Raw genomic sequence first — 26,369 nt, forward strand, 5'->3', positions numbered from 1 at the left:
CTTCGTTAACTGGATCATTTAGTGCATGGTATCGTTTGCATGTTTTCAATCTACGACAATATAATTTCAAATCATTCTCTTTTATTTCGTCTGATATTATTTCCTCTACAGAGTCGGCTAGTGACGTAATAAAACAGAATTTCTTTCCAACGCACAGATATTAATATAATATGTGGTAATGTAATCGTTGACCATTTCCACCAGGCAACGGTATCGCGTAAGAAATAACCTGATATGTCGGAAGAATGAAACGGGACGGAGCAAGCTTAGAATCGAAAGCTTTTATTTACCACTTTCAACGGCGCTGTAGTCCCATAACCCCGGGCTAAAGCACACATTACTCAGGAAAGTATCTGAGCCGCTAGCACAGAGTAGCCTTCGTCTTTTATCCCCGCTGTTAATCTATATTTGTTCTGAGAGTTAAAGCAGTTTGTCCAGCAAATTTCAGTGACCGATTAACCAAACCACAATTCAAACATTCGCCGCTATTCTCGACTACTCTGAAAAATACACGCGACCAAATGCCCTCTAAATAAACTAGGTTTTGCTTCTATTGTATCGAGATTAAATCAGCTAACTGTAAAATCAGGACGATCTGGATATCGGACGGACATTGGAACATTCAGCGTTTCGTTTACGCGAAATCTCTTCGTGGGTCGTGACGAGAAATCGGTGCTCCATCGCATCGATCAAGTTGGTTCACTTTTACCGACCTTATACAGATCATCGTGGTTGTACGTAAAATTAATTGGAAATTGGTCGAGGCGGTTAAACAGTCGACTCGGTTGTACGCTATTCCGAACACGTGTGCGTCTTCCGAACTTGCGTACTATTATTCGTGGTACTCGCATTACCAAGCGAGGTGGAGAGCCTCGGACCGGGATACAAATCCCTCGACGCTTGGACGAAAACGCGCGTGGAAAAATGTGTTTCGTCTATAGGTGTGGGTCGTTGCAAGCTGCTCGAACACCTCAGCGCAAGGCCATGGCGAAGCGTTTCCAACGGGGTGGCTAAAATTGCCTGGAGTTGCTGGAAAAGTTGCACCTGCATCTGCTTTCAACGACGTCGTTGTCAAAGATAGGGATTTGTCTGACGCGCGAAATAGAAATTCCGACGTTTAGGAGAATGAAAGATAGCGCAGCTGCCGCTTACGTTATGTATAAATCGTGTCGCACGGTTAAACTTCGCAAAAGCAGCAATATTTTGACAAGCGTTTATTGATTTTCGTCATAGTTGCGCTGTTTCACGAAGAAAGTACGACGCCGGATATCATTTCTTGATAATTAAATTTCATTGTGGTCTCTTTAACATCGACAGTCACGCGCGTATAAGTAAGAAAGGACTGAATGAACAAGTCATTTGTCATTTTTAAGCGTTATTTTTTATATAAAAAGTTTCATACACGTTGTACGATTATTATTATTTATTAAAAAACCTTGATTTGCTAACTTAGTCTATGCTACGAGAATAGAGAAAGTTCGTAGCATTGTAAGTATAAGCTTAACGCGCTGGCTGCGTAGTTTTAAGATTAATGCCATTTCTTGATGAAGTTTCGTGATTCATTGCGGAGCAACCTCGCGGAGTAATTAAATCGTTTGACAAGTAATACGTAGCACTTTAGCACTTTCAATGCCTGACGTTCAATCGAAACATTAGTTTCCATATTACTTCCAGTTCACTTAAGAGAATACTCAAGCAGCTCCATTCACAGCGAACGGTCAATTTACGTTGAAATGAACAATCTTATGATTACTCTGCATGGAACGACCGTGTGTACCTCTCGTAGATATATTGTACATAGTACGTATACGTATATATGTATGAAATCCTTCGAAAATCGATACTTTCATGTAAACTACTGGAAATAATTTTTCCTTCCGATGAGATCTGTGGCAAAGCGTTTCTTGCTATTACAATTTGTCCATTAACAAAACTATTTGTCTTAATGCAACTGCTTGCTATTTTGTTCGCCTTTCTCTTCTCTTCATTGAAATATGTAAAAACGAGGACAGCTGAGAACTAGATTTTACGCAATTAAGACGACGCGTAACATACGCGTGAATAGCAGCGAATGTATTAAAAGACGTATACTACCTCGATCAAAATGGATTTAAATCGAAGACTTTAATTCATTTGGCAAATTTATCAAGATCAAAATTACTTATTTAGAAAGATCGTTAAGGCGCACGGATTTTTTCAATTTTCCCTACTAGTTTTCTCAGCAACTATTTTTTCTTCACCTCCTGCAAACTTATTCCTCGTCAACTTTCGATACTTTTATCGCAAACAATATCTGTTGGCAATCGTATTATCTTAGCATATAACGATCGCGGATAATCACCGGTAAAACGCGATTTTGAGACAGTCTTAAACCCAGCAATTTATTAGGCTCTTCTCGCGAGAAACCCACTTAAAGCCCTCTTCAATTTCTTATTACGTTAATCCTCTGCAAACGAAGCTACCTCACCATTTCGAACCTTCTTATCTCTCGATCAGCAAGAAACCGTGTTCTCGTGTAGCTCAGATGACACTGTCTAATCTATCTTTTAGATGTCGAGCAGTCCTCGACGAGACTCGAGATGCAATTGAATTCATCTCGACTAGCTTCGACTCGTCGCGTCAGTCCATTTAAGAAGAGAAGCAACCCTAGGTTCGTCGTTAAGGAGAGAAGCGAATAAATTGTTCTTAGGGAGGATTGTTCTAGGATTATCGTTCTAAGGATAAATTAAAGCTATCGTCGAGTTGTTTTTTCTCGAGTTTCCGATCTGGGAACGATGTTCGATTCGCCAGAGTCTATCGCGACTCTCTGATACCCCGAAACTGAGATTAAGACCTCGAAAGAAAAGTAATCTGTAGCTGGCGGCAACGGCATACTATTTGCCTAAGTGGTAGTTAAACGTAATCAAATCGTTCGGACAAACAGCGGGCCCGGAGTTCTCGGATTAAATAGAGAACGATTATTCGAGCAATCGTATCCTACGGGTCGGTATCCGATTACCATTTGTCTGATAATCACGATACGATGGCTAATTCTGCTGCGCCGGTGTTTCGATGCACAACGAAGCGAACACTGGCGTAGACGCGGCCCGAAATTGTCTGGGGGTTGCGTAATGGAGTTTTGGATCAGTTGGCTCGTATTGTGTCGGCAGTTGTTCTCGTCAACGTCGTCAGACGTGGAAACCGCATTCCCGCGATCCGCGGTATCATGCACTCACAATCAGTGGCGCAGCAAATTGAGCGATGACGTTTCCCATTGCGCAGAAACGAAACGACGTTGCTTCGCGCAATCAACCTACGCCGGCCAATGATTTTGATCTAGTTAAAATTAAAGGGTTGGAGTTGCAGGTCAGCCTCGTTATTGGAAATTTTATAGGAATTTTATATCGTTAACTTACTTACGTCGGAAGAGATTCTTTTTGCCAGAGTCTTTCAGTAATTCGAGTAGGTCGAGGAAAATCGTATTATTTAGAATCGTTTCAGTGGGCGAAGAAATTGGAAGGCTGGAAAAAAATTGATGGAAGTTTCTTCTTTTATGGGCACAGCTGAAATATTAGAATCGAGAAGACGGATACGTGTACGTGAGTTTTGCTTTTAATCTAGAAATCGCTAAACGTAGCGTTCCAGTAATCTATCCTCCCTTTTTACGTAGATTGAATTTTATGTCGCGACTTCGAAATATATAGAAAACAGTAAATCCAGAAATACCGGACCAAACGTTTTGCCGCCTCTGTATATATATCTGTGTTTATCTACTAATCTACTTTATCGAGGCTGGTAGTGGTACGCGCTACGGATAACTAAATATTTAAACAATATAAATTTTCACGGAAAGTAGCGTTTAACCACCTCTGATCGTAAATGTTAATAGTAATTTTGTTAACGCAATTCGACCATTCGTCGAAATATTCTGATTCTAAACATATTACTTCCTCGTTGCGATAATAGATCGCTATTCAATTTCGAAACAATAGATCGCTTAAATCCATTTAGATCCTTTAAAGCCCTAGACGTAAATGACCATTGTGTGTTACGTAATATCTAAATTAACTACTGTTGCACGATATCGAACACTTTCCCTTCAGAATAATCGTTCCGCTGTAATAGGTTGGAAAATTCGCGCAAACGAATTCCACGAAACAATAACATCGAGTACCGATCGATTGTAATTCATCGTATCGACGAATAATCACGAAACAGAGAACGATTTTGTACAAATGTGTTCTAAAATCAGCATCGTTATCCGTCAGGAAAACCCATAAATCGTACTGTTTACGTTCAGCCGTGATACAGCAGCTTCCAAAGCAATTTTACAATGTACACAGACGGATTTACACAAATATGTTTGTACTCGATGCAACACGCAGACCGATGTCGCTAGTGTTTCATTCGATTTTTCCCATTTTTTCCATCCTTTCTTTTTCTATCGTGTTTCTTTTCTTTCTGGTTTTCTCTTTCTAACCATATAGAACGAAATTGGAAGCTACAACAGGGGTAGCTAGTCAGCTGCAAAATCGAATATTATGATATAGACATTGAAAAGGGTTGCGTCGAACGATTTCTTTTGCGAGAGAAACTTGCGTTAACGCTTATCGAGCATATTGAAAGTGTTCTCGAAGCTTTTAACCGAGCGATATTTTTATCAAACTATTTTACAACAACGTAACCCGTCACAGTGAACGAAATCTAGCATTGGAATAAATAAAACGGTTGCTCGATATCTAATATTCTGACAAATTGTAAAGAAAGCAAGCAGGACTGTTATATCGCGCTATTCGGTTCGATATTTTCAATAAAAAAAACAAAAAAAAAATGGAAAAGATTATTTAACGAGATTAAATATTCCATGAATGCGTAAAGATCTATTTGTAAGAATTTTTTGAAACTTTATAACAATTTCAACCACGGTATAATCGCGAATCTCTATTTATCCTGGCGATGGAGACAAGTTGTTCTAACGAGCGGCAGCTTTCTTTCACAACAAGTCTATTTCTGAATAATAACAACGTGCCAATGAAGCATGGTTAAGTATCGGAACAACTACGCTTCACGAGCTATAGCTAATACAGCACCGTCAGTGCAAACTGTTTCACTGTAAAAGCATTTCAAGTATACCAGCTTCCGCGAGGATCATTCATAAAATGAATCGCAACGTATCAAAAGCATTACATTCTTTTATAAGGCGGGCAAGTCTTTTTGCAGTAAAACCTTCGTAAAGGAAGAGAGCATCACGTCGTTGGAAAGATATCAGAAGACGACGATTATCGCAAATATAAAGGTCCTTAGCCAGTCATCTTCGGAATATCATGGCAGGCTATACAGAGTGAACGTGGCTCGCAGTGGTATTCTTAATACCATTGAAAACAGTCCATCCGTCACAAAGCGAAAAAGGCGCACAGAGGAAAGCTCTCTCGGCGAACAGTCAAAAGTACTTTCGCGTCGGCAACGGACATATCCTCTTAGAAACGGTCGAAATTGCCGCACCGGGTTACAAAGAGAATCGCTAAATCCGAAGCCTTGAAAGCTACGTCGTGCCAGCGACCAGTCGCTCGTTTAGCAAATGAACTAAACCGGTCACCGGTTTTGCCTGAGTGAGTCAACAAATAACGGAGATGTGGTTTTAAAAACATCCTCGAATCATCATCGTGATCATCCGAGCTTCGTAACGTTTGTGAAAGACTTCTTTCGCTGTGGATTTTATTACGTACAAAGGGGATAATTAGAAACAATAAGGTTGGATTAAAAGTTGTTCCTTTTAATGCTCGATTAAATTTCGGCTAAAATTGTTGCTTTGACGATATCCGTATTTAGATACTTTGTCGTCTAGTTGCGTGAAACTATTACGATTAATAATATCGTAGAAATTTTTACGCTTTTGTAATTCTTTGTACAACGAATATTCCGAACATGAACGCGTTCTACAGATAACGTAGGAATTGAAATAAATTTTACGTACTGTACGGAATGTTGAGCGACACAAATATCGATTAAATATATATTTAGGTTAGCAGTTTGACATTTTTGCATTAGCTTGGCTTTTAACGGCAAAGTCCTATAAAATAGATAAAACGCGTTGTTTTACTTCAAATAATATTTTTAGAGATATTTTCTGCAAATATTTCAAAACTGACGATTTTTTACATGTGTCACCATTTCATAAAACTCACGATATACACGTCCATAATCTATATACTGATACAACGTTTATCGAGAACGACAGTAGCATTGACTACACACGTGCGTCCAGAAGAGTTAAAAATCCATACAAAATTGTATTCCTATGAACTTTACAACCTTCAACAACGTATTCTTCGCATTATCGTTCAACAACATATTCTTCGGACTATCGTTCAACAACATATTCTTCGTACTATCGTTCAACAACATATTCTTCGTATATCATGAATTTGAAACGAATATTTCGTGACCCTACACAAGCTCGCAAAAGTATTCCAACACTTGTACGTAGTTCTTTTGAATACATTATGCGTGTTACGCGGAACATTTTGAAATTTCATTAGTACTGTTATGAGATTCGACAATCACGATTATATTGATAAAGTTTGAAACGAATCTGAAAATATACATACATATAAATTGCAAAGTACCCAGTATGTGTTTCGCAGAGATCAGAGACGTATTTAAAGAGCCGGTAATCCATTATATCGAAATAAACCATGATATTCAATGGGATCATATTTAACATTTATCTTCTGCTTAAGATTGCTATTTATGCTGTGTATTCGTTCGTTCGTTAAACACACGAATGCAATAATTGCAAATATCTTGTAACTTCTGTGTATATTTTCAGGTCGATTTCGAATTTTATCAATACGCGTAAACGTGACAGCCCCGTTCCATTATTGCGCGAATGAGATTTCAAGATATTTTATATTTTGATTTCGGATATTTTGAAAACACATACGATATAGACAGAAATGTCCGAATACTTTGTCCAGCGTGTTACAGCCATTGTATTATCCTAAACACGACAGACTACATCCTTCGATTTGCCTACATTTTCCAGACCTTACTTGCCAAGAAATCACGAAATGCAGAAACTCACTTATCGAAATTTCTCACGAAACATTGCCAGCATCGATCAATTTTGCCATACCAGCTACGGTTCAAGATTTCCATAGCTCAGCAAATTTTACTCCGAAGGCAATGTCTTGCCTTCGCGATAATCAATTCTATGGCATTCGGGAGTGGTCAAAGTGCACTTAAGTATGCGTTCTACACGAAGTTCGATCAGCACTCGACAGGAAACGGCACCGCGCACAAGGCGAAACAACACTAGGCATAATGTCTGCTACGAAATACGCGCTGGTCAATCCATTCCGCCATGATTTATGTGATAATCACAGACCATAGCTTAGGGCCATTCTACGTGTCCCGTCCACATTGACTCGTGGTCGTGTATGAAATTGTTCGCAGGATAACGTAACAGGGCGTCGGAACACCCGGTTCCTCATCGGCTGCATCGGCGTCTTCGCTGTCAACGGATGTCACGCCGCGTACTGTCATCCTTGTCATATTCCAAGTACAACGGCTCACGAAATCCATGTTTGTCTATTCACGGTTTCATAAATTTAGGCACTAGCGAAAACATGAGCAAACTCGTAGAAACGTTAGGAAATTATTAAAACATTTAAAAATTGTTATTTCAATCGAAAGGAAGCTGTAAAGTTGTATTAGAAAATAAAGCACCCGTGTATTCGATGTTATCATAATCTCATAGATTTCACATAATACAATTTTATCCTTTACTTCTTTTACCGTTTATCTGTCGCGTTTCCTTTTTCGTATCTTGAGATTTGGTTTCACGAGCGCTATAAGTGACTTTACAATACAGATTCAAACTTTCGATAAATTTCTTGGAGTTTTCTATCCATTTCGGTTACGGTCTTTTCAAACGGATTCAGATTAGAAACCACAGGGGCATAGACACGTAATTATTACGATTTACACAAATTATTTTTATTCTTTTAAGCAGCTTCAACAGATTTTTGTTTGTTTTTACACGCGTAGGTATACTGGCTCGCAACCTAATCGTTTCTTTGATAACTTTATATATATTTGTTGTGTATATTATATAACATTGGAGAACACTTTGATATTTTATCAGCACTGACTCGGCTATTACGATTACATCGATCGAATTTTACGATAAAATTCGACGTTTTCGTAACAGTCACTTTCTCAATTTCTAACTAAAATTGAATCGAACGTAAACATGGCGAGATATCGAGTAAAACAGGCCTGGCGATGGTTTAACGACGTGGATAGATAGACCCTGGCCCTACTAGCGACGTTTATTCAGTTACTACAGCGATCGACTTTCGATCGAATCGGAAGACGATAGCTGGCTAACAACGCGGACTCTAATACGCTTCGACGATCTTGTCTGGCATCGTCAAGGAAGTGGAACGACGACGAATAAGATGCTGATAGGGAAGCGGTCTGGCTGTACGAGACTTTAATTCCTCGATATTGCGGTTGCATCGTTGGTTAAAAGCTTGGATTTGTCGGATGAATGAAAACGTAGCAGTGAAGTTTCTTGGATCGTTACTGTACGTATGTTCGATCCTTGTAGATTCTCGTGTCACATATCGATATTGAGAAGAACGTAAAATTCATTGTAAGTAACAGCGAAATAACTAGACATTTATTTATAACAGACAGTCCTCGACGTTCGTTGAAATTGCTGTATAACTAAAAGTGTAGGAATAAAATTTCTTGTATTATCATCGAGTATATATTTGACTACAATTTGCTGGAAACATTGTTATGGCGGGTATTAATATCAAAAGGAATTTTAATTATGATCTTTGTTGTAAATTTATATAAAATGTTCCACCATAGAGAGCTTTCGAACGTTTGTTTGCCGAGAGTTTCATCTCTATCGATAACTCGTATGAAAGTTTGAACTGGCGGTGGTGTAACGGTCTGTATAAATCTCGAAAAAGTATTGGCAAGAAATGTACACGACCAATTAGGAAAAAGGGAAGTCGTAAAGGCTGAGAGAATTGACGAGAAACGGATGAAACTTGGAAGTACGAAATACATGATCGTTTCTCGAGTCAGTAAGCGCATTTAACACCGATTCGTAAATCGAAGATTTTGAAACCAAGCATTTCTTTATTCCTTTACGTTTAACAGGTTTTAAAATGTCACCGCAGTGACTATAATCTCAATACATTTTACGTACATATTTCGAACAGAAGATTGTCCATCACGGTCGACAGAATATTCCGTAGAAAATTTTGCAACCGTGCGTTGATTGCTTTCAGCGAATGTACTCTATTACGGTTTCGAAAGGAAAACGAAGTAGCTACACGTATATAGCTGTTTAATGGGAATTTCTATTGAAGCTTGAAGTCCTTCGAAGGAACGCAATTACAAACTCGTACAAAGGTCCATTAAAATACGTTTTATTAGGTATATGGAAGTCCATCAGCCCGCTATTACCTTGCTTGTTTTCCTATTGTATCTCTTCTATTGTTACAAACATCGATAAAGCGAACGGGCATTTGTCTTTTCTGCCATTAGACGCGTTTAAAATATACTGTTGTTGCCATTGAAACTCTAAATCGTGAAGAAGATAAGCGTTTTCGCACAGCGAAATAGCTCGAGAATAGAAACGTCGAGAATCTTGAATATTGCGCGTAACAAAATTGTAGCACGATAAAGATAACTATCAAATAAGCTCTGTTGTTTTTTCATCGCGTACATTCCAATGAAGTGCTGTTCTTTAAGAAGCTATCCCGAATATCGTCGAAAGCCTAAAGAATACAAAGAGAAGAATTGGCCGTGGAACCGCCTCTTCGACGCGAAGCCGAAATTCAACGATGGATCCAAAACGACAGGGGCAGTGCCGTCCTTCTTTGCTTTCAAGAATAATAAAATACAAAAATATTATGTCACATTCCAAGAACCTTGTTAGGCATACGATTAATGTTGATTGAATTATCCAGGCTACAGTGTCGCAAATTTTTAATCTTGTAAAGGTAGTTTCGAAATTGTACCTATGTAGTTTTACACATTTTTCCGCCTCTCCGGCAGCTTCTGAATTCGCCACTACGGAAATTGAATCGCGATCGAGATACTCGAACCGTGCTCCACAGAATCAACTAATCGCACTATTACAAAACAAAGAATCGAATAGCCAGACCATACGAAAACGATAAATCAGCGACGCGAGATGGTATCGGCCGTAAAAGCGAGCGAACGAAAATGCGCGAAAAGAGGCGAAAAGACGCGCGTAGTCGTTTAAAAAGACGAGAGTCGCGGTTTGCGATAGACGGTCTGTGCAAACGCAGCGATCACGACGCCGTTGGTAGTCTTGGTGTTGCGTTGGCGCGTATCGCCGGGAACGACGATGTACCGGGCGTCGTATTCGTGAACATCGCAGTGCCACACGTCCCATAGACTATGAACCGCGTTCCAACGATTCCACGTTTCGTACGCGGTGACACAGTGTATTGACTGAGCGTGGATTGTGCGCCGCCGACTGATTTGCCGCGGCTGCGCAAATCTGAGCTCGGAGCTGCGGCCTCCGTATATCTACTGGCCTGGTGGTACCGCGTACTCGGGTACTGTACCCTCGTGACTCGTTCCGTACCCTTAGTCCGTGCTCGTGGCACATACACACCGCGTTCGACTCTCGCGTACAATCTAGCAGCCGCGCCGTCGACGCCGACGCCGACGCCGACAATCACCTTCTCTCACGCTGTGCTCCGTTCTCCACGCCGTCGCTACCACCACCATCTCTCACCCTCTCTACTCGCTCGCTCTACTCCTTCCACTTTCGTTCGGCGCTCGGACAACCACAGCCGCGCAACTGGCTCGCTCTCTCGCACCGGACGAAATATACCGCGAGATAAAAACATGTCGATGACAGGCTTCGTGCGGAACGTACCGAAACGTCAGTGCCGGTCCGATTCGGGACGACGCGTCGCGATATAGAGAAAGAGAGAGAGAAAGAGAGACGGAGAGGGAGGAAGAGAGATCATCGCTCATCTGACAGATCACCACGGTCCTTCTGTCTAAAGAAATCGTCGCAGGACACTGTGAAGAAGAATCGACAAATTCGATCGGAATTCCTTTGGTTGAAGAAGAAGAGAGTGGCGATTGAAAATTCGCGTTTATTATCGTGATTATTTTTCTGCCTACAGTTCCTTTCGTTTGTTCTTTTTGCTTGTTGGTTCGTTGGTAACTTACGGTGTACGGTTTATTCAAATTTCTTATTTAACAACACGGTGATCGTTATTTGTGAATCGATTTATTGCACTACTGGTGGACCTCGAAGACGAGTATCCAGAATATTCAGGGACATAGTGTGTGTCGACGCGTTAAGCGGTTACGGTGTCCTGTGGTTGAGCAGCCACGGCAGCCGGCTACGCTTCTCCATTGGAACGTGTTGTTCATGTGATGAACGTGGTTTAATGGTTGATCCGCTAAAACTCTTCTGGGTTATTACCAACAGCACCTATTTAGGTACGTCGAGTGACACGCTTTCAATATCGTTGATAATCGTTATTTGTCTTTTACGCTATAAGATCACGCACGACACGCTCGCGAAACCAAGCGGAAAAAACAGGGGAAATGAGATAAGGATAGAACCGGGGAAGAGTCACGGTAAAGTAAGTCTCGCGATAAAAAGATACGAAGGCTTTGTTTCTTCCAATACTATCTATCAGGATTTCGCATCACGGACTCGCGAGACTAGCTCGATCTTGAGAAAATTCAACGAGTTCTAGGATACTCGAGGACTTTGCGAGTTCGCTACAGGATCGCCCGTCTTGTAATTAACGAGCTTTGTGTCGGGCAAATTCGTGCGAACGATCCGCAAGTTGCGCAACACGGATTCCTCTTCGTGTATCCCAACAGGTGAACGGCATATTTAACACGATGCGAAACCTGTAGAGAAAAGAAAGTTTTCACGGTCGAGAAGAACGCTCGAGAAATTCTTTCGCATCAGCGTTAGAGTTTTTCGGAAAGCAATTGCAATTTCCGCGGCGAGCCGCCTTATCCGCCGCTCCATTCCATTCGATGCTTCTCTATTCGTCCTCCGGAATATTTGAAACGCGATCTGTTTCCCGCCAGCGGACAAACTTTTCGACAAAGCTTCAAAGGACGAACCGTGACGAAGGAAGGCGAAAAAGGGGCGAGAAGTGGTGGAACATTTCCGACGAAACGGTGGTCATCCGGCGACGATCAAATTCTCGTTACGTCGTTGCTCGACCAAGTAGCAGAGAGGCAATTGGCGAACGTCACTCCCGATACGAGCGATATCCACCATCCTTTCCGCGTGCAATCATCGATCGAGGTCGCTGTTATTTTCAAAGGATACGATGTGTACACTGTACGTGTACAACGACAACCGGTCCAAGCTTGGTTTGCTTCGCACAATTGGGATATCGTTCCATTCAACCGACGGAAAATCAATTCGGCCTGGTAATTACGATCCGCGCCGACGGAGAAGATATCGGCGACATCGTTGCGTTTGCATCAAGTTGCCATTCTCTCGTGTACCGATCGTTTGTTTTACTTACGTTTCGTCGATCGTGCGACGCGTTGCGGCTCGCCAAACGCGACATTGCCATCGAACGAAGACTTTGCTCGTACCACTGGAAGCGGTCAACGAAATTTTCCGTGGTCCGTTTCACCATTCAGCGGTTCCATGCGAACAGTTTAGCAGGCTTATGAACGGTAGCTTCGCAAGATTTAACGTGACCACGCGACGATAAAATTACGTACTGTCTCTGAACGGTCGAGTCGTAGGGCTACGGTTTATCGCTGGATATCCCGGTAAAACGCGTCCTGTTTAAACAATGAGATACACGTTTCGTTACATTCGACGGACGAACGACTCTTGGCCGCGGTTTCTCACAGAAATTCGATTAAGAGTCGGTTCGTTTGATACTATCGTTCTTCTTTGTTCGAAGCTGTTTTTAGCTAGCGTTAAATTCTAATTGTAAGTGGTTCTCCGAGATGAATTCTTCGATAGTTTGATATCCGGATTGAAAACTGGGAAACATTTTTGGGGAATATACAATTTCGATGGTATTTAAATAGTACGGAAATCAGAATTTTCTTGCGATTATATTGGAATTTTTGGTTTCGGAATATCATCCTCCCGCGATCAATTCTTCGATATATATAATAGTTCGATATTTCAATTTATCTCGCATGTTGAGAATGAACGAACAAATTTCGAGAAGAGATCTTATCGTTTTTTAAATTGAATGAAAGTAAAGTTGACATAATCGGTATTTCCTTGCGATTGCGTCGTAATTCTTGGATGCGGAATGCCATTGGAAATGTTAATTTTCAAACGCTGTTAATGTGTTAATTTGGTAGGTTATGCAGAAACAAGGTGTTTGAAGGGGAACTCGTGTCGTTGGAAGAGATAGATTGGACTGCTGTCAATTACGACGGCTGAAAATTTGCACAATCTACCTTTGTGCAACAGTGTCTTACTAATTATACCGTGCTGTATTTGCTACTTTGAAAGGTGATATAGTTTGAATTTCGACATCGTTTCAAATAATGTTTCAATGAGAAATGCGAAATAAAAGATAATTCCGTCTCAAACTAATTAGATTAACCATCGATTTAGTACACCGAAAAGTATCTTTTAGTTGACTCAATTTATATTCTAAAATAATGCTAGCTACAGTAGCGTATTTGATCTAAAAGAGCCACTAACTATCTGCTTCATGCCTGAACGTAAAATTTAGGATAATCAGTGAACTTGTTTGAAAAGTCAAGTACATTTGAATTTCATTACTTGCACATACGCATTACATTTCATCATAAAGTGAAGTTTTGTAACTGGCGCGTGTAATAAAGCTGCAAGTTTGACATAAATCTGTTCCGAATCGAATATGTGTTTGTCAATGGAATTTGTATTTGTACAGTTCGTATTCGTATACACGCAGTTAGTGTTGTGGTATTTTAATTAAAAAGCTGGCCAATGTTTAATAGAATTGACTCGCAATTTATATCGCGAAATTGTATCGTTGCATAGTTTACCAGGTAGCAAAATTGAAAATTAAATAATGAAGCAGCAAATTTTGCCATTGCAGAAATAATACATTTTTATTACGTTGTTCTTATCTGACTTACAAAAATACAAAATCAAGATTACCAAATACATGAAATCATAAAAATTATAATATTAATGACAAATTATATCGATATAATTGTATTCTATTATTATACCAACAAATAGACGTGTAACGTTATAACAATTCATTTCCTCAAATACGACATTTGAAACAACGAGTCTATTAAAGAGTCTTCATTAGCGAAAAAATTTGCTCAACTAATGTGACACAATGTAATTTTCTTCAATTTATGAACGTAAATCGTCTCGCGACAAACGCTCAACCGTACGTATACAAATTTTTATGCGACAGACTTATTCGCGATGACATTTATTATGAAAAAATAACTATGTATTGTAAAAAACAAAAAAAATGAAAAAATGAGAGGGGGTCGAGTGAGATAGCAAATACGATCTCGACTTTTCGTATACTTTCTAATTAGCAAATGTAGGTTAACCGCTTGAAATTTTCAGAAATAAAATTTACATTACAGGTTTGATAAAGTCTCGGGAAGATTTACGATGAAAATTGAATTATCGAATATAATGACGTAAGATGGTTGCGCGAAAGTGCTGATGGAAGCAATTCTTATCGCGTCATTTCTTCGAATTTTTTATTTTCGAAAACTTTCCTGACACGCGTTCATCGAGAGGAATAATTTAGGATACACCACTAACTTCGTGTTTATTAATTATAAGCTGCTGACGCGTTGCTTTTTACAATAATTAATATCGTCAACTTTAATAAATATCCAAAATCATCAACAACAGCGTTGGTGTTACCGCTTACTCATTCTAAATTCATCTTTCATCGTACTGTAAATTCAACTATAAACCAATTAATTTACACGCTACGTTTTATTAACATATATACGAGCAAGACTCTTCGTTTATATCTGTGAATCAACATTTCCAGGAACGTTACAAATGTCGCGTTATTGCAAAATTTGCTGGGGAAAAGGAAGATATAATGTTGTATCACGTTCGTTGACAAGGAAACGTTGCTTTTATTCATTCCGTTTACATACCAATACATGGAAAACTTACACCGAACAGAGCGAAAAGGCATTCAATCATTGCGTTTGTTTCTCTTTCGCCATTGTTCGAGTGATTTAATCCGTTACGAAGCATTTTTCAGTCAGCGCACGTTGAATCGGCTCGATATCGTCAAATACGTGGCTTGCAACGCGTTCCGACCGTTCCAACGCAATGATCCTCGCCAAACAGCGAAGAAAAATTCTCCGGAATACACTTTCGTAGCTGAATTACGAGCAAAGATCGATCTTGGCATGCGCCAAGCATCGTCGAGTTTTTTACATTTGTCAGCATACCAAAAACCACGTAGCTTGCATCGTCCGCGAACTGAACAAACAAACCACGTTTCACGCGCTTCTGTCGGGTTCCGTTGGTCGAACCAGTCGTTTCGTCGCCGAAGACACTCGCTGTTTGACAATCGACAAAAGAATAAACTAGTCGTAGTAATCGTCCCGTGACTGGACAGTGTGAAGCGAACGACGATGATTCGAGAGAGACGAGGAAACATCGAGTAGGCAAACGTACCGGTTACTGTTCGATTTGCTTCGGTGATCTTGGGGCTGCGTCAAAGGTGGTACCCGATAGTTTCTCGCGAGACTCGAAAATTTCGTCAAATTCTTTCAGCGAAACTCGAATCTCACAGATACGCGACAAACATCTGCGATCTAATGTTATCACACCGATCAGAGTCGAGTTTCTAAATCTCCAAGGAACGTCGCTTTCTCCGCTTTGCGCTACCCACAGGACTACCTCAACCTTTATTCTCGAATCACAGAAACCATCCGTTATACTGCAACCACGCGATCAAGTCTGTCGACATGAGAAACGCAGCGTATACGATAGTATGTATCTTCGCGCTTTTCTCCATTGTATCTACCAAGCCTTACGAAATATCCTCGTCTACGAAGTTCCAAGAGATACTTTTCCTAAATTTCGATGTATTAAAAAAGAAATACGAATGAAAGAGATATCAGGTGTTGACAAAGGAACGTCATCGAATACACGCGATATTAATAAAAAAAAAAAGAAGGAAATGTGAAAAAAGGTAATCCCAAATCGAGAAGATGTTATCCGTCGCCATTGTGCCTGAGGTATATCACGGAGCAAAACTGCGTGGACGTTCATGAAATTGGAAACGGTGCAGAGCTCCGGCATTCAACAGGAGATAATACGCGCTCCAGTATCGTTGGTAGCAGGTGAGATCGATGCCAGCTCTCGAGATGTACGTGACGGTGTGTAGGTGGCTACTCTATAGGTTGCAGAAAGCTTGTACCTCTTTCATCTCTCTCTCTCTCTCTCTCTCTCTCTCTGTCGCTATCTTGCATGTTCTTGCATCGACCATCTCTTTCTTGTTGGTGATAAATCGACGCGAAGTGCTCTCGGAAGATCTGTTGAACGACTTTCAAACGACAGGATAAATCATTCATATACTCGCGTTTGTCCGGAAACGGCTGGAAGCAGGCTTTTCGAGAAGAGAGATATCGGTTTAAAGGTGGATCGATTCGGTCTTCCATCCTTTGCCATTGAACGTTATTCGTGCGTCGCGTCGCTTGCGTCGTTCGTTGCGTGTGCTGTCGCTCGCATGGAAAAGTAACCCCCTACGGCGCTCGAACGTCCTCCAGCTTCTTTATGTTCATATTTCACACTTGACAACGCTGATAATTCTCCGTTTTCTAGGACAAACGCGAACGAGCACGTTACATGAAAAATACGGATTTTTCTGCCAATGAAAGGGGGAAAAAGCCATGTGTAAGGAGTTGCGCGGTAACATTCGAACGAAAAATGTAAATGCCTGGCCAGAGAGCTGCCACCAACTTAAATGATAAGGCGACCAACTGATTCGGAAAGAAAGAATAGAGGGTACCGACCCATTTAGACGATTTTTTTCTGTTTCGTTGCGGAATTCGTAACAAGACCGCTTCGAAATATTCATGAGGAAGATTTATTTAAATACGGCAACGAATTGTTATTGGATGATCAGCGAAAGAAAGGAACATCGGATCTTCCGCTTTGTTTTTCGCGTTTCGTGACAATGCGTAATCGAGCGATGTATAAAGATATTTGCTCAGAAATTATGACTTTATATTACTTTCGTATGTTAGTCTAAGTAGCGTAAGTTATTATTAAAATTTAATTAAAGAGCATAGATTGAAAATGATAAGCAGACTACTGGTGTTTATGCAAATTCATATTTTTATGAACATAGCTAAAGAAATGGAAGTTTAGCGGAGATTTCTTGTATCTCCTCCATTCCCCTCCATCTCCATTCGACAAAACTTAACGAATCTGCTACGCGAAGATTTCAGATAATTTACATCGAGGTCCTAAATTATTTTCAAGCTATTTTAAATTTCGTCAACATCGAGTTTGCCTTATATAATGATTTTCCAACTAATTTTATAAATTTCACTTCACCCATTAATCTAAAATTCACGTAACATAATTATACACCGCACCACGAATGATCTCTGTTTATCACGTATTCTTCTCACGCTAATCTCGTCCGTGTTAATACCATAAAATCTCCAATTACTAAACGATGAAAATTTAATAAAAACGCACCGCTCGAAGGCAGTACAGTTTCTCAATTAACCGCAACTTCCCTGTACATTCGATAGGTTGCGACGGAACCGTTTTCTCTTGGATCGTTATCAATTCCGAGTCTTAATTAGCGCGAATCTGATACGCGAATCCGATTCGAAGGTTAATTCAGGCGAATACCATTCGATCGGTTAGTTCTTGTTGGTGTGGCGGGCGTACGTTAGCCACGTTTCGACGTCGCGTCGTCCTATGTACGCGGCGTCAATGGTTTAACTACAAAATCCCAACCAATAATCCGGTTACTTTGATCTGGATTTCTATATTCGAGTACGGTGATTCTAGACGAGGCCGAAACCGAAACCGTGCCATCGCGAACATCCGGTGATTTCATTCGTGAACGACCGGTTTTCTCGGTGAAATAATGCTTCGTGTACATCGTCGCGATTCTGCAGACATCGTACTTACGTCCGCTGGAAACCTTTTTTGGTCCCCGAAACAAGTCGAAGAGAACGCCATTCCCTACGGCGCGCGAACAATCGATTCTCTACTATCCGGCGAGAAATAAAATCACTTTCTTTTTTATTCCTATACATTTCGTGCCATTCGCGTAAAACGTTGACGACAGAGTTGTTACGTAGACACATTTGTTTGATCGGCTAGAATTTGCCATTTCTCGTGTGAAAATTTGCTGATGCAGACAATTAGCGGATCGTTCGTTCGAGGGATTTTATGAATTCGCTGCTAAGCAACACGTAATACGTATCTTCAAAGCTGCTTCGATTATTCATGCTCAATGTCGGGGGAATATGTTCGTTCAATTGCTTATTTACTAAGGACGAATGCACTTGTTTCTTTCTGAAGTTGCAGGAATCACTTTTTACTAACCCTTTAGCCTACAACTACGGGCATAGCCCGTAGTACGATGATCGTACCGAACGTAAATATTGCGAGCACAGCCCGTAGTAGATGATCGGACCAAACGTAAATATATAATATAATATATAATAGCTTGTTTACGTTTTTGGCCCAAAATTCTCGAACGTAAATCGTAGGTCAAGGGGTTAACAAAGTTGTGTATCCATATGTTTATCAATATCGTGTTCTGCCTTCGTGTGTCTGGTGTCTCATAACTTTCTCACAGCTAAATTATCGTTCAATTTGTGAGAAAAATTGCTTTTTACCAAATTATTGGCAATAGGAGCACACTAGCGTTCGTAAAGAAGATTATCGAAAATAAATATAAAATAAATATCACTGGAACATCTTGTACGGAGTATGAGATTATAACGAAAGTGCAAACCGACCGAGAATTCTGACTGTACCGTCTTTCGATTTCGTCACGACGCGTCTCTTTAAAGCTATCTTTCGTTCCCAAAGAAACTAAAATCTCTATTGGGTTGTTTCTTCGTCGAGGGAGCAGGTGTACGCGCTCGAAAGACTCCGGCCGAAGGAATTCTTGCGAATTGTTCGCGATTTGCATAGATATTCGTCGTTTCGCGCGTGTAATTGTAGCGAGAATTACGAAGCATTTAAATTCAATGCATCGTGCCTGTTATGCTCGCCGACTGACGTGAAAAATTTCTATCGATCTTTTCTCGCGACTTGTTCCTTGTTTCGTGGTTTCGTACGCTTCTCGAATGTAAAGAACGGATCGAGAAAATACACTCCTCTAATTGCTGCGTCGTTTCTTTGTGCAACGAACGCAGCGGATTCGAAGTACATATTGGACTGACAACTATGTGATTGCGGATTTTGTTATTAGGTGATAATGACAAAATTCAATTCCGATAGAATGTAACGAAACAAGCTGAAATCTTTCTTTTTTTAATTTAAATTGAACTCGTCTTAAACGACTAGCCTCAAATTATTATACGTATATTCGAAATTTCACGGTATTAGGCGATGACCAAGAAATTTCCTGCGACTAATTCTACTTGACCAATGTACAGAGAAGTCTTTGAAATCGGAGCTTTTGAAAGCTGTACTGGCGCGGATGTCAATAACGCTAATCTGGGTCAGTTGGAGTGGACGGTGCGCTAAGCACGCGTGTATATGTATGTGTTTCGTAAATAATGCAGAGCATACTAGACGATAGAGAAGGCGAGAAGGTTCCAACCGCGTGGAAAACCACGTTGTTCGTCCACTGAGAGTCCGCTGACCAAATTTCCGTTATTGTAAGAGACACGACGAGTTCGTTCAAATATACAGGATGCACCCGGCTTTAATAGTCAAACTTCGCCGGTGTATTTTGTGAATATAATCCACAAGCGAACGATATTATATATATATACATATATATACATATATATCATTAATTTTTGCCTGCCGGCTACAAAATGAGATTGATTTACATAGACTTTTTCATTTAACCTTAATATACACTATAATATACACGTGCAAACGATGTTGTATAAATATTGATTATTTAAAACTTTGTTGAAAAAATTAGAATAAAAATAGGAATAGTAAAGAGAGTAACACTTTGGTGTCCAATATTTCACGATACTGGATTTTTATGTGTCAATAGTTTTAAAAAAGGAAGATTTATCAAACGAGTGTTCATACGCGTGGCGCTGATACAAAGAGTCTATCGATTCATTGAGATGAAGCAAAATGAGCTTCATGGAATAATAGATTTTTAGAGGTTCAGTTTGTTACTGTCGTCGGTTTCATTTCGACAGGAGCGATAAATATTTTGAAACGTGATATCGATAGCTAATAATTATATCGATTGCAAACCTATTCTTGTCGTATAGCATCGTAATCGTAAGTCCATTACTGTTTTTTTTACTCCCTCCTACTTCGTATTTTTATTCTAACTTGTTTATTGAATTCCAAATAACCTGCCTTTAGATAAACAACATTTGTCACTTGGTTATATCTACGGAATATATTTACGATATTTAGCTGTTAAACTTTGCGACACTCTGTATATCTAACATCCCCATAGCGAGGGACATTAGAAATATCCTCTCTGAAATTCGTCGCCTTTGACCATTTTTCGGTAAAGCGCGATTACGCGAGACAAGTTGTACAGTTAGATTGCAATTATTTGGATTGTTAAAAGAACGTGGAACAGGTCCGTTCGTCTGCTATTCGTCTGCTGTTCGTCTCGAGGAAATTACAGCTACGATGAAACAGTTCTCCGCCTGTGTTCGTCCGCCACGGAAACATTTAAATAACGAACAGGGATTTCGTGACTTATTACAATTATTATTTACCTACTGTGACGAAGAAACTCGAAGATGGAGACGGTTGCAAGGACACGGCAGCAGATGACGACTGTCCTCCTGGTTAATATTATTTCAGACTGTACTTTTTATCGCTTCCTCGCTGATGTGTTTTCTGAGATATTGCTTAGGATTGTGGTGGTGCCATTTTTATTTGCAATTTACGGGGAAATTTCTCGAATAGTAGCAGTATTATTTTACACTATTAATAAGGATGTTTTCCTTGGACCGACTATCGAATATAAATGTTATGTCGTCGATCAAAAAATCCAAAGACCATTTCTAAAGATATACGGTACTTTCTATGATAATATCAAAGATTTGAACTAAACCCGGTCCTTATCGTCGGATGATAGAGCGCTAACTCCTTGGCCAGGTAGCTTAGTCCGTATGAATATCTCGAACAGAAAAGCTATGCTTTAGCATAAGCCCTTGAAAATCCGGAAAATATGAAAACCCAAATTAATAGAGCTTACGAGGAATTCACAGCGAACGTGCCGTGACTTTATGGACACGCTGGAGTATGGCTCGTGCTCATCGCAAGTTATCTTTGAAGTTTTACAGATTTCGATTACTTCCATTCCAATCACATTCACTCGCAACCTTCGTAGTTCGTTTCCGCTTAATTAATTAATACTATCGAACTTCGCGTGTAATTCGACAGCTCGTTCGAATTCGTACCGCAAAATATTCTTGAAACTCGGCCAGTTGGACGGCTTAATAATGGGAATATCGATTTCTCATAAAGAAAAGTTTATTGTACCATGCTTGGCCGAATATAATTTCCCCTAGCATTAGTAATTTAAATATTCCCGAAAAACAACTGATAAGATTCGCGAATAATTCGCAAATCATATTTCGATGAACTTTGTATTCACAGAATACACGCGAGTTGTGATTTCTTCTCGACTGTTCTTTTCATTGCTTGCTTTTTCCTTTACCATTCCTTTCTTTAATGAACACACGTGCCTTTAATGTATGCGTGCGCGTTGATATAAATCAGAGACGCGACTCGCATTCCTGTACCGTAATTTGCGAAATTAAAAATTCTTGCCGTTCGTTGTTCTCGTCCAAATCGCGTCACGCTGCGTCGGCGAAGTAGAAAATTTTTCAATGAATTGTCCGATTGCTTTCGATTAAATATTCGCGATTATTCCTTTAAATATCGAAAACTAATGTTTGATATGACAAATTATTTGATTATTTCGTAATCCAAGAAGAGAATACAACAAATTGTTGCCGCAGTCATAAACGCCTGTGACATTCGAAATCCACTCTGATATTTTACGATTGTTCTCACGGAGCTGTACAATTTACCAAAAGAAATACCTCGTCATGATAGAAGCACAAAGTATTATTTCCATTACTTCGCTCTTTCATTTCCAGGGATTACTGTCTCGTGGGCAAATGTTGGAAATATCGATTAAAAAATTACTGTGTGCGCCACTCATTGCCCACCGTACAATTACCAAATAAATTACCAGAAATAAAATCAGTGGAAAGAAGTTGGCGAAGAATTTCAGTTCGTTAATTAATTCAAACTTTTTTAATTTAACCTCGAAAATGAATCTCGTCAATTATTCGCGATTCAAACAAGGCGCAGAATAGAAATTTACCGAGTCCAAAAGCAATAACGATTCGGCCAATGAATGTAATTCATCAAAATTTGCCTCTGATTGTCAACTGTATATATTTTATTTCGCTTTCCCAACGCTGTTCCTTCCCTTTTCGCCGTGAGTTTCAAACAAAAAAACCGATCAAAGCAGCGATCATCAAAAATGTTCGCCGCGTTAAAAGCAGAACGAATTTAGCTGGCGAGATACGGAAGATCTCGCGCGAAAACATCGGTTCGTCCCCAAAGAAATATTTGATATTTCTTTTACGTAAGCGCAGATTTTTGCGGAAATAATTCCTAACGGAATGGAAGTGAATTTTCACGGTGTTCACTTTGTTGCTTTCAGTTTGCTTCGAGTTGTTTTCCTCCACTTTTTTTTTTCTCTATACGTGAGACGTGTTTATCAGGTGGAAAGGAGAGAAAAGAGGGAACGAGAGAAATTTGCAATCTCTCATAAGTTGACAGCCACGCGAGGAGAAGAGACGTCATCGTTCAAAGCTTTATTCGTTGAGATTACGCAATGGAAACAAAGTTTCCTTATAATCTCGCTTTTATGAAACGAACGTCGAGATTTATGAAGCGCTCGCGTTTTTACTGGAATTGCGGGGAATTTTTGTAGTTCGTTAACGTTTTGAGAAACGTTCTTCTATAAAATTTATGGAGTGATCGCGTGTTCGATGGCGAATCGTTTATGGTTTGTTAACGTTTAACGAATTTATAAATCTGCCATTAACTTTGAAATAAGGCTTCCGATTAATAACGAAGAAGCAGAGAGGATAACTATTTACGCACGATAAATAGTATACGTAATTAATCATAGAAAAAATTACTTTAGATACACACGTTTGTTTGGATAGATTAATATATTTACGGAAGTATCTATAATCTCTCTTTGAACTATTTTATTGCAATACGTCTCGACATCGAAATATCAACATTTAATTATTCATAACTAGACTAGAAAATATATAGAACGCATTTAATGTTGGAAAATATATAAAATGTTCAAAATAAAATTCTCGTTGTTATCTCTCGTAGGCGAAACAAATTTTTGCCCTTCAGTATTGTTCAAAAAAATGTAAATTTACATAAAATAGAAATTTGCATTCGCAGTCTGTCTATGATATTTATTCTTCGACTATTCGAAGATATCTATGGCATCACTTGTTTAGTTTCCACAATTCTACATTTTCTCTCTCTACTATCAGCATAACAAAATTGTCGATTTTCTTTGCCACTGAAGCTAACTGAAAATCTAGCGAAAATAATTCTACGCTACTATTTAGCCTCTTAGTGGACGTGATTCTCATTTTCACGTATTATTAAAGAAAATTTTTTGTTCTTCAGCATTTTTCTCTTACGTTTGGAACAATGGTAACCATCGTCTCACATTATCCGAAGTCCGGATCTTTTCGAGGCCCATATTGTCCGGTTTTCGCAGAGGAAAAGGAAGTAGACGAACGCCGGGAGAAGGTTTTAATCGTCAAAAAAAAAAAAAAGGATAATCGAGGATTAAAATTCAGAAAATCCGCAATTATAAAAATGCTGGAAATTAGAAAGGGCTTAGCCTTCTTTTGGTCGCTAAATATATATTCTACATCCTAAAGATTATATTAAAAATATAATTACAGATAACGATGCTATGAGATGTGTGTGGACGAGTTAACTATATATAAAATGTCAAAGGAAGTTGATACAGAGGTGAAATATTCTCCAAGTCGTTGAAACTGGTTTATGAAAGTTCCAACGATTGAAATAACGGGAAACTTCTTGCAAGTATCAGAAAGTTAATTTCACTCGAGTCCCTATGATTACTTCAGAAAATCTATAAAACTGCTACAAACCCCCAGTGAAAACAATAAAACTGTCTTGAAAACATAACCCTATTAGGCCTTCGAGTATTTTATAGGGCAAAAATCGCTAAAATAGGCTAAACGCTTTTTCATTTGCACCGCGTGGTACATTTGTACCAGGAATATGATAAAGTCAGTTTACAATTCAACCACTACAGAAGCTATTAAGCCCGTTCTCAAGGAACATTCTGCTTCCGTAATGACACGCCCTTAATTATAATCTCATGTAAATAACCACCTTTTCCGCGATTTTCATTTTCCACGTAGCCGTCTTGTCCGATAGTCGGCCATTATTCTCCGAAATTACGACAATTCCTCAGCCGCATTATCTTTTCCCATCGATTTCTCATCATGTCCGTGCATTTAATTCGCCATGAAAAAGGGGACTCATTAATTTCGCGGAGTTTTCGGTTTGTCGTTTACCGCGTAGATCGATCGGTCACCGCTATCAAACAAAACGTTCCATAATATTAACCAGTTCTGCTACACGAGCTGACGTTCGATGAAATTTACCACGTCAAAAACGATGTTGAATAGTTTGTTTAACCGACGATTTTTCTCGGTCGATGAAGAATACAGAATTTATATTTCGACGAAAAGCAATGTAATGGATTCAGATTCGTTCTACTCTGTCCTGTTGCCAAATAAAAAACTAAAATGGAAGTAAAATCCAGAATATATTCTCTTACGTTTTCCGTGCTTCAGCTTCCATTTTGACAGCGGCAATTTGCTACTTCGGTTTAGCGCTTCCGTTAATTCCCCTTGATTGTAACGGCAAACATTTCGCTTACGTGTTTCCGTGCTCTTGCACGGAATTCTTTACCGGATTAAAGCCCGTAATTTCGACTTATCTTTTCACCTGCATCAAGCGACGTTCCATTCGTCTATTTTCGCTAGTACGTTAGGTCTCAACTGGTGCTACGTTCGCAGTCGAAATAACAATCGGAAAGTAATTCGAAGTATCAGTAAAATAAAATTAGAAGAGAAACAATAAGATAGGAGGATAAAAAAGGAACGAATATCAGGAGAAAGAAAGGTTATAGATCTTTAAATTTCTTTTTCTTATTTTATTCGATCTAGCGAAAAGAACATGATAAGTGTATCATGGATAGCAGAATCAATTGCTTCGGCTTAAAATTAAAAGCAAATTATTTTAAATTCGCTATCTTCTTACTTTCTCTTTTAATAATTTCACTTTCAGAACTACCGATATCGCTCTTTAAAATAATTTTTCTCGATATCTAATAACTTTAAGTCCAAAGTCAGTTTGATGGTGAAAAAGAAGAACTCGCGTGATTCTCTACTACAGTCGAACGAAGAAGAAACGATCGTATCAAAGTTCTCCAGTTTAACTACAGCTGAACAGTCTTTCTGGTTTGTTACTAACCGATATCATTCTTCTTACGAAGGTATTACAGCAGCGAAATCAATACCCCGGCGGACCTATAACCAGAACGTTACAAGCAACTAATTTTGAGAAACTACTCTTGAAAGTTTGAATAAAACAATCGTATACGATCGCCCGAACACGATCGAGTTACGAAACGACTGGCTCCTTTATAGATTTCGAATTCAGTATTCCCTTTAGAGATTTGCCGGCGCACCAGCAATTTCCTCTCCCCCGAGTGAGGGAAATACTAGGAAAATTCCGGGAAATTCGTGTCCTTCTCTAAAACGTACCGATAACTTCACTGTTCCAGTTTCTATTGCAAGATTTGTCCGCTGTGCTGAAAGAAAAAGGTTTTATTACATCGAATTGTAAAAAGTTGAGAAGCTGGCCGAAGACTTTTTTCATCTTCATGTACAATCAATGCGAATTTTGTCTACGGCAAATTATATTTGACTCGTTGCTAAACAAATTTTTCGAATCGAATAAACCTGCTTTGACGTCTTTAATGTTGGATAAAAAAAAAGAAGAAAATTCATCCCTTGCAAATTGATTAAGAAGCTAATGAATTGATTGTTATTTGTAATCAGTGATCAAC

The 26,369-nt window shown here is 39.4% G+C and overlaps 1 protein-coding gene across 2 annotated transcripts in view; it reads left to right on the top strand.

Annotated features, from left to right (window-relative positions):
* Positions 1-26,369, top strand: part of LOC117163809 (neural-cadherin-like) — a 247,211-nt gene that overhangs the window by 135,395 nt on the left and 85,447 nt on the right. Inside the window, exon 1 of one of the 2 annotated variants that reach the window (XM_033346543.2) lies at positions 10,672-11,496. The exons of the other annotated variant lie outside the window; for it this stretch is intronic. Within the exon in view, the coding sequence (XP_033202434.1) occupies positions 11,445-11,496 (52 nt within the window). The 5' untranslated portion in view covers positions 10,672-11,444. Of the gene's footprint in view, positions 1-10,671; positions 11,497-26,369 lie in introns of those variants that run through there. 2 annotated transcript variants of the gene reach the window in all.

The sequence above is a fragment of the Bombus vancouverensis genome, chromosome 10 (assembly GCF_051014615.1).
Source record: "Bombus vancouverensis nearcticus chromosome 10, iyBomVanc1_principal, whole genome shotgun sequence".
Classification (NCBI taxonomy): Eukaryota; Metazoa; Arthropoda; class Insecta; order Hymenoptera; family Apidae; genus Bombus; species Bombus vancouverensis.